Source organism: Trichosurus vulpecula, chromosome 2, assembly GCF_011100635.1.
Source record: "Trichosurus vulpecula isolate mTriVul1 chromosome 2, mTriVul1.pri, whole genome shotgun sequence".
Lineage (NCBI taxonomy): Eukaryota > Metazoa > Chordata > Mammalia > Diprotodontia > Phalangeridae > Trichosurus > Trichosurus vulpecula.
The window spans coordinates 218022335-218040148 of record NC_050574.1 but is presented as its reverse complement, the minus strand read 5'-3'; the positions used below and the strand labels follow the sequence as shown (position 1 = coordinate 218040148).

The 17814-nt window shown below is 35.9% G+C and overlaps 1 protein-coding gene across 1 annotated transcript in view; it reads right to left on the bottom strand.

The window, feature by feature from the left end:
- LOC118835880 (sodium channel protein type 2 subunit alpha-like) overlaps window positions 1-17814 on the bottom strand; it is a 155729-nt gene that overhangs the window by 101866 nt on the left and 36049 nt on the right. The window contains exons 2-4 of the mRNA XM_036743174.1: window positions 12289-12607; window positions 10844-10962; window positions 588-677 (exon numbers count right to left, since the gene is read on the bottom strand). Of these exons, the coding sequence (XP_036599069.1) occupies window positions 588-677; window positions 10844-10962; window positions 12289-12555 (476 nt within the window). The 5' untranslated portion in view covers window positions 12556-12607. The remainder of the gene's footprint in view (window positions 1-587; window positions 678-10843; window positions 10963-12288; window positions 12608-17814) is intronic.

Here is a 17814-nt window from a genome sequence, read left to right as displayed (position 1 = left end):
GAGACACCATCAAAGGTTCATAAACTTAGAGCTGGACAGGAACTTTGAGATAATCTAAGAGAACAAGTGACTTGTCCAAGGTACAGATGTGATAAGTAGCAGCTTTGAATTACTTTACTCTTTCCACCAAACCTTGCCATCTTTTTGAACAAAGGGCCACAAATATCCAGGTCGAAAGCCGTGATTTATACAACTTGCTGACAGCATCACAGAATCTCCTCCATTTCCTTTTCCCCCAACCTCCATACCACTGCCATTGACCCACAATGACAAGAACACTGGCTGTGGTGCCCAAACTCTTAGGCTTAATACTTGTGTGACCTTTCACAAATTACTTGGCATCCCCAGGCCTCAGTTTCTTCAATGGCAAAATAAAGGAGTTATACTTAGCCTCTGAAATTACTTCTAGCCATAGAGTTATGATCCTATGAAATTAACAGCATCCTAATAAAGTAACTGTTTCAGTATCTCTAGTTGAAAGTAGAAGCAAGAATGAGGGATAGAAGTGGAATGATGAGGTCAATAAGATGTCAAAAGCACATTTTAAAATATAAAAGGATGTTGTTATTAATATTTTTTCTACTTACTCTACATTCTTTGTCCAGTCTGGAGGGTTACTCATGGTCATAAACACACAATTGGTCAGAATAGTGCACATAATGAGCATGCTGAATAAAGTAGGGTATAGTCAAGGAACACAACGTACAGCAGAAAAGCTTGTTATCACGTACTACCATGCTAATAACACTTATTGCCAATTCAAAGGTAAGAAACTACTAATAATCACTGTACCATTTTTGCATTTTCCTTATTTTTCCATGGCTGAGTCTATATTCACAAGGGCTATTTTTAAATGTCACCATAGCAACCACTTTGGGTTCAGTTCAGTTATTTTGACTATTTTGATAACCAATTGCCAAGCAATCAATTAATCAGTGAATGTTCCACAAATTTCAGTTGTTTTAAAGATAGGATCAAGTCAGCAAGTTTTCCTTGAGGGCCACAATGAAGGGATAATGCTTTCATATTGTGAGGTCTTTGAGGACTTTTGAAACCAGACCATATTGGATGGAGTTTAAGGTAGATCTATCAAACACTGAGTTCTGTATCATAAGAAATATTTTTAAAAGAGAATTCTACTCTAGTTCTTTTTTCACATGTGTAAAAACAGGGTTTAGCATTAATTCACATGTAAAGATCAAGGAGTCATGACTCAAAATTCAGTAATAAAATGATAAATCAATTGTCTTCCATATTAAAAATAGTAGGAAGAAATTCACTGCCATTGTAAAAAAAATCACAGCCATTTGTCAATGAAAATCTAGGAATAATTATAAAATGATTCAAGGTAGAAGCAAATGAAATTGTAAATAATTTGTAAAACAAGTGAAAATTCCTTTTATTTCTTTTTTTCATAATATGTTACAATATTCAGTCATACTAAATAAAATCAACCAGATCTTGAGATCATAGGGCTGAAAGAGAAAAGATCAAATAGCAGAATGGGGATTGGAACCAAGGTCTTCTGACTTCAAATGGTCAAAGATTATAGATCAGGATGAAACAGGTTAAGTGAGTCTGGTAAGGAAATTACCTTGTATAATGAGACTCTGCACTGAAAGGCTAACTTTAATCAATGCTATAATTAGTGTTTCACTTTTAATGGCAATCAGATTCATGAGCTTTATTCAACTAGAGTTCAAATACATTTTAAAAAGGACATAAATGACTGATGTGAAACAACCACATGATGGCACTACAACCTAAAACAACATGGAGCACTTTTTGGTTTAACCTTAAAATTACAGTAAAAGAATTGGGTTAAAAAGTAACTAAAGTTTATATTATAATTTTTATGAAATATTTGTATATTGGAAGATAAAATTATCAAAATTTTACAATGCAATATATAATTTTATTTTAGTACATCATTTTCATTTTGCACATACAGGATCTGCGTATAACACATAGCCAACAATCGTCCTCATCTGTACTAAGCAATAAATTCTTAGAGGTCCTTTTTGGAAGGGAAAAGGGATATTAGAAAAAGAAAGAAATTGAGATAGCTTTATAATATTTATATCATGTAGAATATTACACAGTTTTATGAAATTTTCTCTCTCTACTCCTCAGAAATCTATTTTTTGAGCCTTACAAAATAGTAAAGACTCTTATCATAGACATACACTGTTCAACTTATTTCAAACTTGAATGCTTTATTGGTGTGGGTATTTCCTTCACAGATGCAGACTGTAACTTTTTTCCAATTTGGTGGAAGAGACCTGTTCTGGTTAAATAATCCTCAACTTGAAGAAAAACTGGTGATGAACCTCTCTGTAGTTAGTAGAGACCCTGGATAATAAATGTACAGTATATCATTGGACTCATACTCTAAAACTTTACAGCCAGTAATAAAATTCTACAATTATTAAAGCATTGACTAAGCACATGGAGCAAATTTCATATCAAAGCTAAATATGAATTTTAGAAACAATTCCATATATTTGCTGGTATTCCTTTAAAAATTTTTAACAGGTAGTCAATAAACACAACAAAGGAAATGATGTTATTGTATTACTGATATAACAAAAGAAATTACTTTAAAAAAAACCAGGCCTTATCTCTCAGGTACCACCTAACACCTATCAGATTGGCTAACAAGACAAAATAGGGAAATGACAAATGCTGGAGGGGATGTGGAAAAATTGGGACACTAATTCATTGCTGGTGGAATTATGAACTGGTGCAACCATTCTGGAGAGGAATTTGGAACTATGCCCACAGGGCTATAAACTGTGCTTACCCTTCCACCCAGCAATACCACTACTAGGTCTGTATCTCAAACAGATTAAAACAAAAAGGAAAAGGACCTATATGTGCAAAAATATTTATAGCAGCTCTTTGGAAATTGAGGGGATGCCCATCAATTAGGGAATGGCTAAACAAGCTGTGATATATAATTAACGATGGAATACCACCATGCTATAAGAAATGAGCAGGATGGTTTGAGAAAAACCTGGGAAGACTTATATGAACTGATGCAAAGTGAAGTAAGCAGAACTAGAGGAACATTGTATACAACAGCAATGCTGTACAATGATCAACTGTGAATGACTTATCTACAATTAGCAATAAAATAATCCAAGACAATTCTGAAGGACCTATGATGAAAAATGCTATCCACCTTTAGAGAAAGAACTCATGAAGTCTGAGTGCAGATTGAAACATACTTTTTCACTTTATTGTTCTTGAGGTTTTTTTTTTGGCAACATGGCTAATATGGAAATATGTTTTTCATGATTCCACATGTATAACTGATACCACATTTCTTGTCTTCTCAATGAATAAGGGAGAGAATTCAGAACTTAAAATTCAGATTTTAAAAAATGAATGTTAAAAATAGTTAATAAATTTAATTTTAAAAAATAAAATATAGATCTTTGAAAAACCTGTAATCAAGCAGAAACTACAAGTTATAAGGCCCCATTAAAAATAATATGCTTTAATTGAGAGTTTCCAAATTCAGTATATTGTTAAATTTACATTCATGGATTTTTAACAAATGTCAGTTTTCTTGGAATTACTATATTTGATAAGAGCTACAAATAGTAGGAATTCTAAATGAAGGCATATCTATCTATATGAATATTGATATATTTGCCTTCATTCAGAATATATGGATATACATATATATGTATGTATACAGAAATATACTATTCGTACCATACCAGAAATTGATGGGTACCTTGAAAAATAGGGAAAAAGCACAGTATATACCAATTTTTTATCTGAAAATATAAATATCATGACAATTAAATGTAGCAAAAGTTTAGAACTTTTACATTTATCACAGCATTATATCCTGTGCAAAATTCATAAATCTTTCACTGTTTTCTAAATACACAGGTCAGCGACTGAGAGAGCATAAAACACCTCAGCTATCAAACACTCAGACTAATTCTCCTTTGAATCTCTGGTTGCCACTCTTCTTTTGAAAGGTACTATAAGTATAATGGATAGAGAACTGGCCTCAAAGCCAAGATGACCTTGGTTCAAGTATTGCCTCTGACATGTAATTGCAAGTTATTTAACCTCTTGCTGTTCTAGGCAATTCTTTATGATTTTACATTGCTGTGGAGGTCATTTTTGTACCTATTTTATACTGAGAAGTTCCCTTTACCAATGTCCAGCCTCTATCCCTTAAGCACATAGGGATATAAAATTAAACATGCGAAGAACAAATCCTCTGGGAAAAAAAATACCTAGAGCCTCTTTATTAATGTTTACCCACTGGCCAATGGTTGAATACAGAGCTATGCCTAGATTTGTGTGACAGTATAAATAAGAGGCTAAATCAAAGGTCCTCTGCTCAACACCTTTTACCTCTTGAATCAAATACTTGTTATTTTTAGTCATTTCTGACTTTTTGTGATCTCTTTTGGGGTTTTCTTGACAAGGATACAGGACTGGTTTGCCATTTTCTTCTCCAGTTCATTTTATAAATGAGGAAACTGAGGCAAACGGAGTTAAGTGACTTGCTTAGGATTATACAGCTAGTTAAATGTCTGAGGTCACATTTGAACTCAGGTCTTCCTGACTCTCAGTGCAGTGCTCTATCTACTACTCAACCTCTATTTTCCATTTAAAACCTTTCAAACCTACCATTCCAGGCTTAGGGTATACCACTCCCTTTCATAGTCAAACTGTTACTCTCATTGTTCCTCACCCACAAAATCTGACCTCCCACCACTGTACCTTTGCTCGGAGTAATCCCTACACCTGGCCTGACTCTCCTCACATTTACCTCTTCAAATTCCCAGTTTCCTTCAAAGTTTAATTCAAATGTCACCTCCTACATGAGGCTTTGTTTAAAAAAAATTCTCTGTAGTGCCCTCCCTCCCCATCCCAATTATTTTGAATTCAACAGAGTCTCCCCTGATGAAATGCTCTTCGAGGGCAGACACTGTTTTATATTTGCATCTGTCTGAGGGCAGGCACTGTTTTATATTTGCTTCCAGCGCCTAACAGAGTACCTAGAACACAGCAGGTATTTCATAAACACTTGTTTTTTATTGATCCCGAAGTCCTTGTGCACTTGTGCTAAAATGGTTTAGATAAACCTTGATCTGCCTAGTAATCTATATAATGCAGTTTCTAGCATGTTTAAAAACATATGGGGATAATTGTGGAGAAGAAGAGTTTTGTGTTTTTATTTGCTTGGCTTTCTGATTTCACTGATGTAAGTAAATTCTATCAAGTGATGGTGTAAAAAAGCAGTCTATGTCACTGAGACACATTTGCCCTGTGTTATACAGCAGTGTGCCAGAGGAAAGACTCAAAGGATTCCTTACTCTGAGGCCAGCTTTCCATCCATGACACCAGGCTGCCTTTTGTACAAAGAGTTACCAGTTATATTATCTGAAAAAGAACTTTAGACTCAATAACATGAGGGCCAAATCTCTATGTAAATAGGATTCACAAAGCAAATATAGTGCCTTTCATGTTGGAACAGATACTTTTTGAATGAAGGAAATATAATGAATTTATGCCCTTCAGATCTCCATTTTGCTTTTCTGTTTTTCGCTCTGCAAAGTTCTTTTGCACTGGGAATGATCACACATTTAATTTACTTCCCCACAGTCCCTCGAATAGGATATCAGCACACCTATGTGGTGAGCTTCCATGCCCACTGCCTGGTCACCATGCAGTCCAACTAGGTCAACAAAGCATCATCATCTTAGTATTATAGAACTAGAGTTGGAAGGGACTAGTGACCCCCAAGGCCATCTAGCCCAACCCCCCTCCCTTTACTGGGGCAGCTAGGTGGTATAGTATATGGAGTACAGGGCCTGAAGTCAAGAAGAGCTCAGTTCAAATCCAGCCTCAGAAATGCTTAATAGCTATGTGGCTCTGGGGAAATTACTTCATCTTTGTTTGCCTCAATTTCCTTATCTGTAAAATGGGGATAATAAAAGTACCTACCTTGCTGGGCTTTTGTGAATGATATAATAAAGTGCCAACACATGGAATGCACTATATAAATGTTAGTTATTATTATTATCAATAAATTGAAGAGTCATTGGACCACATGAAATCTTACTTCTAAATCCACTACCCTCTGATTTCATAATAAAAACACTTAAACATGTTTTAAAGTTCATATCTACATGCAAGAGAGAGTCAAACGGGGAATTACAATAACAGCAATTTGCGTTCTTCTAATTTTTAGCCAAAATAACTAAACAGAATTCTGAAAAGCCCTTAAAAGTGGGAAGTTTTGAGCTCACTGACTTCTCATTAATATAATCCTTTTTTATCATTTCATTCTCGCACTATGTTTACAAATTATGATGGTCTAGTGTTGCTTCACCGAGCAGAAAGCATGACAGAGATGGGTTACACAAGTCATACACAATCAAGCAGAGAGGAGTTTGAAGCAAACATGAAGCTGTAATTTTAAACTTCCGACTTCCAGTCCAGTGGTAAAAACATTAAGCAATCCCAGTTGTAATTACTTATAGCACTTACAGCTATGAGGCCATCCAGACTACTTTATTAGGACTATTATAATCTCTTTGCAGGATTTCTTGCAGCACTTTGTTTACGTGATTTCCTTTTTGGAATAGTTACATTAGACAATGTTAAATTTATTTAGGAAAATATAACCCTTCTTGGGGGGGGGTTTGCAAATTTATGCAGTGGAGAGGAGGGGAAGCAGGTTTCTCTTAAGCCTCATTGATATCACCAAAGAAACAAGGAACAGGTAACAGAGGTAAGAAATATTAATACGTTAAACAAGTGTGAAGACATAGCTATGCTCTATAATTCCTTTATGAAGTAAGGGAGAAAAAGTTTCCTTCACGAAACTGGAAGGGCAACCCACCATTGGCCTTTACAAAGCTAAACTTGAAGCAGTTTCATGGAATATGACCCACTATGTCTTTATCAAAGGTCAAATAGGGTAGGAAGAGATTACTAGTACCCTTATGGCCAGGGCATCTTGGTAGGAGAAACTGAGTCCAGTATGGAGGAGAGAGAGAGAGAGAGAGAGAGAGAGAGAGAGAGAGAGAGAGAGAGAGAGAGAGAGAGAGAGAGAGAGAGAAACAGAGACAGAGACAGACAGAGAGACAGAGAGACAGAGACAGAGAAAGATGGAGAATGACTTAGGAAAGGGAGAAGCCTCAAGGAGTATAACCCTTGGCAGCAAAGAAGAGACCTAACTGTGGATTCAGGAGAGAATTATCCCTGGCAGATGGAAGTGAAACTGAGAAGTGCAGATCTAGGGAGCTAGGACAAGAAATCCACGTAGAAGAGATTCTAAGCTCAGGGGAATGATCACGACAAGACCAAGAGAAGAGAAAGGACATCGGGGCTCTGTAGTAACAGAGGCCTTGGCCACCTGTGCTCCCTACATGTGTGTCTCATTACCAGTGTACTCTAAGTTTGTGCCCACTCTTCCCACTGAGGTTTTATGTATTTATGGGAAGGCATGTTATAGATTTTTTGGGGGGGAGAGAGGAGAGATATTTTGTAGCTACCATTCTTACTACGTAATCTTGGGAAATGCTTTTATTTTGAGCTAATTATGTTTACTGCGTGACAATTAAGGGAAGCCAGGTAAGGGCTAGTGAGCTATAATTTTAGGAGGGCAGGCCCACAGAATACCTTTGAAACCATAGGGGAATACTATTCTCCAGGGAATACCCAGATACAAGGACAGGTTGAGGCAAGTGGCTCTTGGGGTGGGATGGGGGAGGTGTGCTATATTTATCTATCTATCTATCTCTCTATCTATCTGTCTATCTATATATGTATGTGTGTGTGCATACACACATATGTATACTGATTTCCATATATATATATATATACACATATATATGCTGAAAAATACTTAAACTATAAAGGATGGTAGGGTCTATCTTATCTGTTAGTCTCAAAGAAGAAAGTCAGGCATACAAAAAAGGAAGTATGAAGGTTAAAATAAACTTATCAAGTCTCAAAATTTGGACTAATGAAGCAAATTTGAACATTTAATATATATTCATAGAAATATGAATCTCATTGTTATGCAAAATACCTGCTATTTGCCTAGTATTTCACAGTTTACAAAGCACTTATACCTCAGATTTGATCCTCACAACAACAACATGAAGAAGACAGGGCAAAGAGCATAAAGAGCTTGAAGCTCAAACTCAATGACTCACTACTCCAGGTCATACAGCCAATAAATCATAGTGTTTTTAGCTGAAAGGGAACGTGCTACCATTAGTCCTATTCACTCATTTTATAGATCAGGAAACTAGTCATGCAATTGGGAATAGAAGCTAAGTTCTCCTACTCTTATCCTTGGGTTCATTTCACCCTATAATTCTACGGTAATGGCAGATTAGGTTTGAACTATGGGGGTAAGTAAGGGTGAATCTAGGAGCTGAATGGGAATGACTGTCAAGATAGAATGTGGAGACCTGTGTAACAGTCCTGCCTTTGCCACCAATTAGTCGTGTGATCAAATATAAGACAGATATGTAAGGGAGCAGGATGTGAGAGGATCATGGAATATCAAAACTGTGTTGCCTTAAAAAGAAAAACTAACATAGTAAATACAACCACAATGTATCAACTCATCAATTTTCCAGGTTCAAGAGACAAAACTATTTTTATGTCCTAAGAGCTCCTAATGAAGACATCAGCCATCTGTTAAATAAATAATGGTAGAAAGAGAAGCATTAACACAAGCACAATCTACTAATTTTCTGAGAGTTAATGGTGATTGATGGACTAATGCTCTTAGAGGTAGACAGGCTGCACAGTGAATAGAATGTTGGACCTTGAGTTAGGAAGACTTGAGTTCAAATCTGTCCTTGGACACTAGCTGAGTGATCATGGGCAAGTCACTTAAGACCTGTCTGTCTGTTTCTTTAACTATAAAATGGGAATAACAATAGCACTTAGCACACAGGGTTGCTGTAAAGATGAAATAAGATAATATTTATAAAACATTTAGCACAGTGCCTGGCACACAGCACGTTTTTACTAAACGTTTTTTCTCTTCTCTTCTCTTCCACTTCCCCTCGTATAACAAATAATTCAATAGGGAAGTATCCTGTCAGGAAACAACCTAAGACATTATCAAACAGAAAATTCTCTACCATCTGTATCTCGTCAATTCTAGCAGCAGGGTCAAAGACACTGCAGGATTTTTCCTCTTTAGAATGTAATTTTGAGACCATGGCCTAGATCTTTTATTTTGTCCACAATGCTTTCTCTATAGTAAGGCACCAAAATTATGACACTGCCAGCCAGCCATTTAGTGTGAACAACTAAGGAATCATGGAATGCAAACTAGTGTATATGCAACTAAGATACTACAAGGTAATCTCACTGATAAGGGTACTATGTCCACCAAAATCTCTACCATTTAGTAACCATCTCCCTGAGTTCATATGGTTGAAAGACCCATTATCCTACAGCTAATGATGACTGAAATGAAGCTCCTGTGATAAACTTCTCTGAATTTAGCCAGCCTGGCCTTCGGACAAACTATCACCAAACCCCAAATCCAAGTCTTTCAAATTGGAAAGAACCTGCCAGTGTTTGCATTCAAAGGAACTAAGGTCACCATAATGCCCCTAGATGCCTTTAGTGATGGGTTACCACCAGGCCAAACTAGTTCTCTCAGTTCTGATACTTAAAGATATCATCTTCTTATGGACATTAGGTACATCTCCCTAAATTCAAAGCTGAAACTCCACTAGCTCATAGGTATTTGACATACACTGGCTAGGCAAATCCTGGGCTCCATGACTCAAACCTTTTCAATTCTTTTTCCTAGCTTCCAAGGTCTAGATTAAGTCCACAAACAATTGCTACCCCAGCCTCTTTTGCCCTGACTCTCTAGACTTCTCACTAATTCTATGTTAATTCCTTCTCAGGACCTATTTCAAATATTTTGCCCTAAATGCCAACTATCTCTTGCTCTGTTAGATCTGCTCAAGTTGGGTTGAGGAGAAATCTATGAGGCTAAAAGAGAATTGGGTTCCAAGATGGGGGTGGGCAAGACTGATAATAAAGATGAAGTCTTAGCAAATTTGAGAAGCCACATAGAGTTTTCACGGAAAATATAATTTGAAAATTATTCAAAAGCTAATGCACATATATGTATATATATACACATACATGTATAAAATGCATACATACATACTTTTATATATGTATATACACACATAGCTACAGTATATATCAACAATAGAATTCCTGTGACATAATTAAATGCTGAATTGAAAGGAAGTCAAAAGCACAAGTAAATTATGAATCATGTATTAGATTAGGGTCAACAAAATACACAGAGCATTAGTATCTTATGATGAAAACAAATTTCCAAGAAATATTTAGCAATAATTCCTTGGCTTTGTCTTCAAATAAAAGTGCTAGGACTTTCAAATTAGATCATAATAGGTATGAGATTCAAACTATTTTTTCCTGTAAGTAAATCCATCAAAATAAATGAGCTCAAACTTTACTTGATGCTATAAATATAACATTATACTATTTTAAGTTAGAAGCATAATATGGAGAGAAATAAATTAAGAAGTGGCAGGAAAAGCAGATTTTTAAAGAAGAGGAGAAAGACAGAAAGCAGGACAACGATGAAAATTATGATTGACTTTGGAAAGAAGAAAAATTAGAGAAGGGAGAGAAGCAGTTCACTTACCTCTGATTTCCTTATTGAATAAAGGGAGAGAGAAGAAACAAGAGAAACACCAAAATCACACTGGCTTTGAAGTGAAGTATATAGAAAAACCAAACAGCATACAATATTGAACAACCACTTGAAAAAGGATATGAATGTACCAAAATCTTAATAGCTATTTTTCTAATAGGGTTGAAAGGAGTTAAAATGTACAGGGCAGATGTGGCACTGAATCGGAAGATTGCTTTCCCTTTGTTCAATACTATAAAAGTCTGGAAAAAAACACACGTAAAATGGAATTTAGAATATACAGTAATGGGATTTAAAACTTTTTCCTCAGCATTAATTAGTGTACTTAATTAACTAGACCAAATATTCAGAGGGGAAAACAAAGCAAAAGTTATCTGGAAATGTGCTAATTTCAATTTGATTCCATTCAATCCCAATATAACACAATAATGTACTAACTCTCATCCTATAACATAATTAAATTAACATGTATATATGTTACTTGTTTCCAAGGTGACTCTATGCTTCTCTTTTACTTGGTAGATGTAATAAGGAAAATTAATATAATGAATTAAAATTATTAAAGTCAAAAAGTAACTGGAAGTAAAGAAAATTTATGTTTATATTTAAAAGGAGAAATTGTCAATTTCATTTATCATTCATGTAAGAACTAAGATGTGGTTTTAATCATATCTTTAATAAAACTGAAATTTCTTCATCTTTAGCATTTCCCAAATATGTTCCTTCTTACCTCTAGATTCTATTCTTGCACTTTCCCTCACTTTTCAAACGCTTTGTTGCTTTTTATTCATTTAGAGAGTAAATAGAAAGAAAAAAGGTTTTTAAAGAATTAACTTTGCTGAATATTAAGGTATTTGTGGTAGAGATATCTTTTGTAGCAAAATATCTTCATATTTACAAATGGCAGTATCATGGAATTCTCTTAATTTCATAAGAAGTTGAATATATTCAGTGTTTTGTTTCACCAGGCAAAAATTTCCTCCTATTGGCTCTGAATTTTCTAAATACTTGAAGTATTAGTCCCATTCTGTATAGAGCTAGAATTCAAGATGGTAAAAAACTATTTGCTTGGAAACTTGCTTCTCCATTCCCAGGTGCCTATTCATTTTGAGGCAATGGAATGCTGGTAAACATTTAACAACCTGCTCTCTGATTTTTTAATGTATACGCAACACATTTTAAAAATATGCGTCATTAATGTTCATTACTTTCTCTAGCCTAGGTAATCAACCAAACAATAAATCATGCCCTGATCTGTAGCATTTGCCAATTTCTAAAGTATAAATGCTCACGCTGAAAATTTAATACTTGGCTCTCTTGAATTCATATGAGCTGGTACCAGCACAGCCCTGGTTCTAGGTCAGTTCCAGGTGAATAGTTTCAATTAAGCCATCCAAAATACTCCAGAGATAGTAGGTTTAGTTATTGATTTGGTTCACCTGGCATCCTAGCTATGATTTATATAGGTCCTTATATGGTTCTAGCCTCATCCTGGATGAGATTCAACTTGGAGCTATCCTGCAACTTTACTCTGTTTAATAGTAAAGGAAATTGTACTATGGACTCACTTTTTTATTGATATAGTATGGATCCAGGTCCTCCAAGGGCTCTGACACCATTCCGGGTGGAATGTCTCCATAAATAAATGGGAGGGATTTTCCTGCTTCCAAATCACTATTTGCTTTGGGGCCATTTTCATCATCCTCATCCTTTCGTCCTTGTTTGGGTTTTGAAGCTTTTTCTTCTGCAATGCGTTGCTCAATAGCAGCAAGGGATTCCCTGGTGAAGTAGCGAAAGCTGTCAGGTCCTGGTGGTACCAGCACTGATTGTGCCATCTTTTCATCCTGCACCTTTTAATTACCGTTTAGCTTCTTGCATAAGAAAGTGCTATGGAAACATGAGAGGACAAAAAGGCAATGAGTATTGAGATAAAGGGCAAACACAATATTAAGATATTACTTAAAACATTTATATGAGGAGCAGAGACAAAATATGCAAACCAAGATAGGTAGCTATATCAATATCTACATATAAACAAAACAAAATGAAAGCAACATTGGTAATCAGGGAATGGCAATTTGAAGGTTTTCTTTTTCCTCCCCAGGTAGGTAGGTCTTTCTTCAATATATGATATTATGTGGTAGGTGTCAATGAGGTAACCTAACTTCCCACATCCAAAATGTTTAAAGTAACTGCTACTAGGAAAAAAATCTATGATCTAGAGTTCTGAAATGGATGTTTGATGGTTTCTGCTTGCTGTTCTACTTGTGTATTTTTGGCAGCCATCTTTTAGCAGACTGTCTGAAACAATTGGAAAACAGAGTGGGAGGGAGAGATGGAGAAGAGAGAGCGTGTCATATTGAATTTTATAAAAAAGGAAGCACAAAGGGTTTCCAAAGATCTCTCCACCCTTTTCCCTCTTCTCTTTGCTCACTAGTACCTCCAAGGGCCTTAAAATGAATCAATAGATCTCGTAAAGAGGACTGCAAACACAGGTAAAAGCTTCCTGGGTACCTGCCTATGTTGCTTATAAGCAAATTATGGGAGGTGCAGGGGATGCCCTATCTTTTTATAGAACTGCTGAGGAAGCTCTACAGGCAGGGTCACAGCTCCTGCCAAACTGAACAGGAAGTCATTTACATCAGGGCATCTGCAGCTGGACCTCCTGACTTAGCAACCTGCTGCTGGCTAACATGATTGCTTTGGAAGTTAATCATTATAAAACAGTTTAGGAAACTGTTAGGAATATTTCATTTTCCCAAATGGTACCCATTTTGCAATAAGGAAAAATATCAGTTAAGTAGCTTCTATTTCAGGTTTTGATTTGGTTAAAAAAAATTGAAGCTAAAGATGCAGTGGGGAAAAAAAGAAAACCAACCCTTCATCTCTTACAGGAGACTTTGCCACGTCACAGATTCAGTTACACAGAGGTTCTGATCATACCCTCCTGATGCATAATATAATACTGTGTGGTGCAGCTCTCATCAAAAGATGGAAAACCTACCACCAAAATGCTATCCTTGAAAAAGCAACATCAAGAGAATCTGCTGTATTTAGAACTGAAGAACAAATCAAATCTTAACTCTTCAATGCAACCTTTAAGAGCTGGCACCTGTTTTTGTTTTCCTTCCTCCAAATACCTTTTAAGCCCCACATCACAGCATCTAAATAGATGAGATATATTATTTGATGGCAATGTGAAATAATCATAGTTTCATTCCTACAGAGTGGGCCGGATAAGCTGTATGAATAGAATACAGGGCTGTTTCCACAATATTTTCCTCTGAAGTATACCCACCGGACTTCTCTGGGAGCAGCGCAGCTGCAATGAGTACATGTTATCAGAGAGCCTCCTGAATAAACTGATGCTTCCATATCTCATTAATCATCCTCCTTCATTTCCCCAAATAGGCACATGCCTACCTGTAGGTAGATAGGTATATGTGCGTGCAAATATATAAAACTATATACACATATACCTATATTATATATAAATATTATATGATATATATGTATAAAAATGATCCCTGCACGTCCAATGGACATATATGAAAATATCCTAACATCATATTCTTGGATGCTCTAATAAGACATGATTTTTAAAAATGAAATCTAGCAACCACAAAAGGGTTAATTATGAAAATGAAAGTGGTCCCACTGCAGAATCTCTATGGATTTGACTGTTTTCTAGAGCAGAATCACAGAAAACAAGTAGAGAAATAATATTAAAAAGCATTATTACCCCCTGAAGAGTCTTTCATCCAATGATTTTGGCATTGGTAGTCACACACCAAAAAGACTGCAGCTAAAATTCCATCATGCTTTATTTAAAAAAAAATTAGGGGGGTGGTGGTGTAACTCTCCTTGGAAAGACCACACCTAACTTCCTGTAAAAGGATTCTGGTTATTGAAGGAAAAACAGGCATTTCCTGCATGAGGGACTACAAGATGATGTTATTATATGTACCACAAGAGGGCAGCGAGCTGTGATCAGTGCTGCTTTGCTTTTCAACATTTTATATAGACAGAAACATAAAGGCCAGATATTAAATTTGCCATTACCTATCAACAAATAATATTACTCACTCAGTAACCTAGACAGCCAATAAACACAAAAATGCAAATCAAAAGGGGAAAGGGCATCTGGCAGAAGAATCAAAACATTGGTAAAGTGGTTTAAATTCATGAAAATCTCACTAGAAATATTACATTTGCTGTGGCCTAATTCACATTTGTTCTCTGCTAATTTATCTATGGTCATTCTCATTACTGTGCTATGAATCTTTACATTTTGCCTCTTACCATGTCATTTTCTCCCTGACTTGAAAAACTTAAAACGCCAGCTATAACAAAAAGGTAGCTGGGAAAGCCAGTGATAGCTGTGTTACCACGTAAGCATGTGACCGTGTGTCAGCTGTGAGAATGTGAATTTACTCATATAAAGAGGGCTGAAAATCAGGTTCAAATGAGAATTGGACTTGAGATCCCATAAATATCAGAAAACAACTCTAAAAAAAAAATGTAACATTCTGTCCACTTGCTATTCTCCATGCTTTTAATGACAATTTATGTTTACAGGAAGGTAGGGAAGCAGGAGATGTATTATGGACAGGAATATTAGTTTCCTACTGGTCTTCTTAATAATGCTGAAACATCTGGAAAGAATTACCTTCAGCGGTGTAGCATCTACCCTCAAAATAAACCTCCTTAAAAATTCTGCAAGATATTTAAGCTAGCCCCCTCCTAAAGTCTAATATCAGGTTATCTAAACATTTTACCCTTCTCCTTTCAAAAGCTCAGTTTTTTCATCAGTAAAATGGAAGGTTTTCTGTCTCAGAATCCAGAGGAGTTTAGATTTAGGACAATCTGCTTATACAAAACTAACCTAAAAAAAGAGAAACCAATAGGTGATTACATACTTTGCAAAAATATCCTTGCTGTACAAAATAATTTAGCATAGTTTTATTATTGTTTATGTTTTTAAATAGTGTCATCTAAATGATAAAATTTACATTCAGTTCTTCTCAAACATATTCACTGTACAAAGTAAAACACACAATATCCTAATCTCTGAAATAATACCTTAAATATGTGCATATGTATACATATACATATTTATATATTATATACATATAATATGTATCTATAAGTACATATATATATATATCATAAGAATAAAGGGTAGCTGATAGATATCCTGTGTACACTGGTATTCATGAAATGTGTAGAAAACACAATGAAGGCCTCCTACCTAGCCAGTGGGGTGGATCACTTAAGGCAAACATATGGAAGGATGTAGGTAAGAGTTCCACAAGATATGCATGATGGACTCACATGTGTGACAGCATAATTCCAGTGGAATTGCAATTAATCAATAACCATTTATTAAGCACTTATTATGAACCAAGTTCTACACTAAGTATTGAGGATATATCAATTAATAAATCAATCAATAAACCTCTATTAAGTGACTATTATGTGCCAGGCATTGTGTTAAAGGCTGTGGATATAAAAAGGGGGGAAAGACAGTCCCTGTGATGAGGTTTGGGGGTGCTGGGACCCTGAGAAGGCCAAGGCAGAGTTGCCTGGAATGAATTCACACACTCAAGCCTTCTCTTAGTCAAGTGGCAAAAAGTTTATTGTAATGCTTTAGCAAAAGCAGTCGAGGGTCCTTAGGGAACCTGAAAGAGAGCAAGGATGGTTCTGGGACTTATATAGAAAAGAGGCATGGGAAAGGAATGCCAGGGATGCTAATTAGGTAATCTAGGGGCCCAAGTGTCTTGGGGAGCTATGGAAGGGAAAGTGTAGGGAATCTGCAGAGATAATTCTATTGATACCAGACATTGAAGGAGTTGTCAGAGGCATGGACCTTGGGGATCTGGCACAAGGGAGAGTCCTTGGGCCAGCCAGAGACAAAAATCCTTGGGCTGGACACCCCCTGTCTATTCTGATAAGAGAATGTATTCTGCAACAAGAGAACAGGACAGGGGCCTAATGAGAAATTGAGAGGCTTCCAGAGACACGGTTTTAGGTCTGGGGCCCCAAGCACCCCATCACCTGTATTCAGGAGCTTATACTCTAATGGGGAAGTTTATTGTAATGCTTCAGCAAAATACACAAATATATACAAAGTAAGCTACACAGAATAAATAGGAATTAATTAACAGAGAAAGCACTAGAATTACATGGGGGGGTAGGGGCGGGGCTTGAAAGGCTTCCTGAAAAAGATTTGATTTCTGCTGTGACTTAAAGGAAGTCATGGAGGTCAATACCAGCAGCAGAGGATGGAGAGTGTTTCAAGAATAGGAGAAAAAACCTGGAGGCCAGAGATGGCGCTGTATGTTCCTAGAAGAGCCAGAGGGCCATTGTCATGGGATCAAAGAGTATGTGTTGGGGAGTAACATATAAGAAGACTGGAAAGGTGGGAGGGGGCTAGGTATTGAAGGCTTTGAATTGTCAAACAGAGCATTTTGTATTTGATCCTGGAGGTAATATATATTACTTCTGAATCCTAAAGATTAAACTAAAGTAAAACTATAACTTCACCAAAGTAGAAGGATATGAAACCCATATAAAGCATCAGCTTTTCTGTATATTATCCATAAAGCTGAGCAGAAAGTGCCAAAAAGAAAATTTTCATTGAAAATAATGAAATAATATATAAAATATTTAGGAGTCTACCTACCAAGACACACACAGGAACTTTACGAACATAACTACAAAAACTCTTTGTGGAAATACACACTAAATTACTGGAGAAATATTAATCATTCATGGTCAGGCTCTGAAATTATACCAAAAATTCCTGTGTCAGCTAAATTTATTTATTTCGTGTTGTAGCAATGAAACTACTAAAGTATTACTTTATAGAGCTAGAAAAAATAATAATAAAAAATTCATAAGGAACAAAAGACCAAGAATCTCAAGGGAGATCATAAAAAAAGTGAAATGGAAGAGGCATAGCAGTAGCAGATATCAATCTGGCACAAAGTAGTAATTAAAACCATTTAATGCTGATTAATAAATAGAAAAATTGAACAGTGGAACAGAGTAGGAACACAAGCAAATGAATTTAGTAGAATAATGTTTGATAA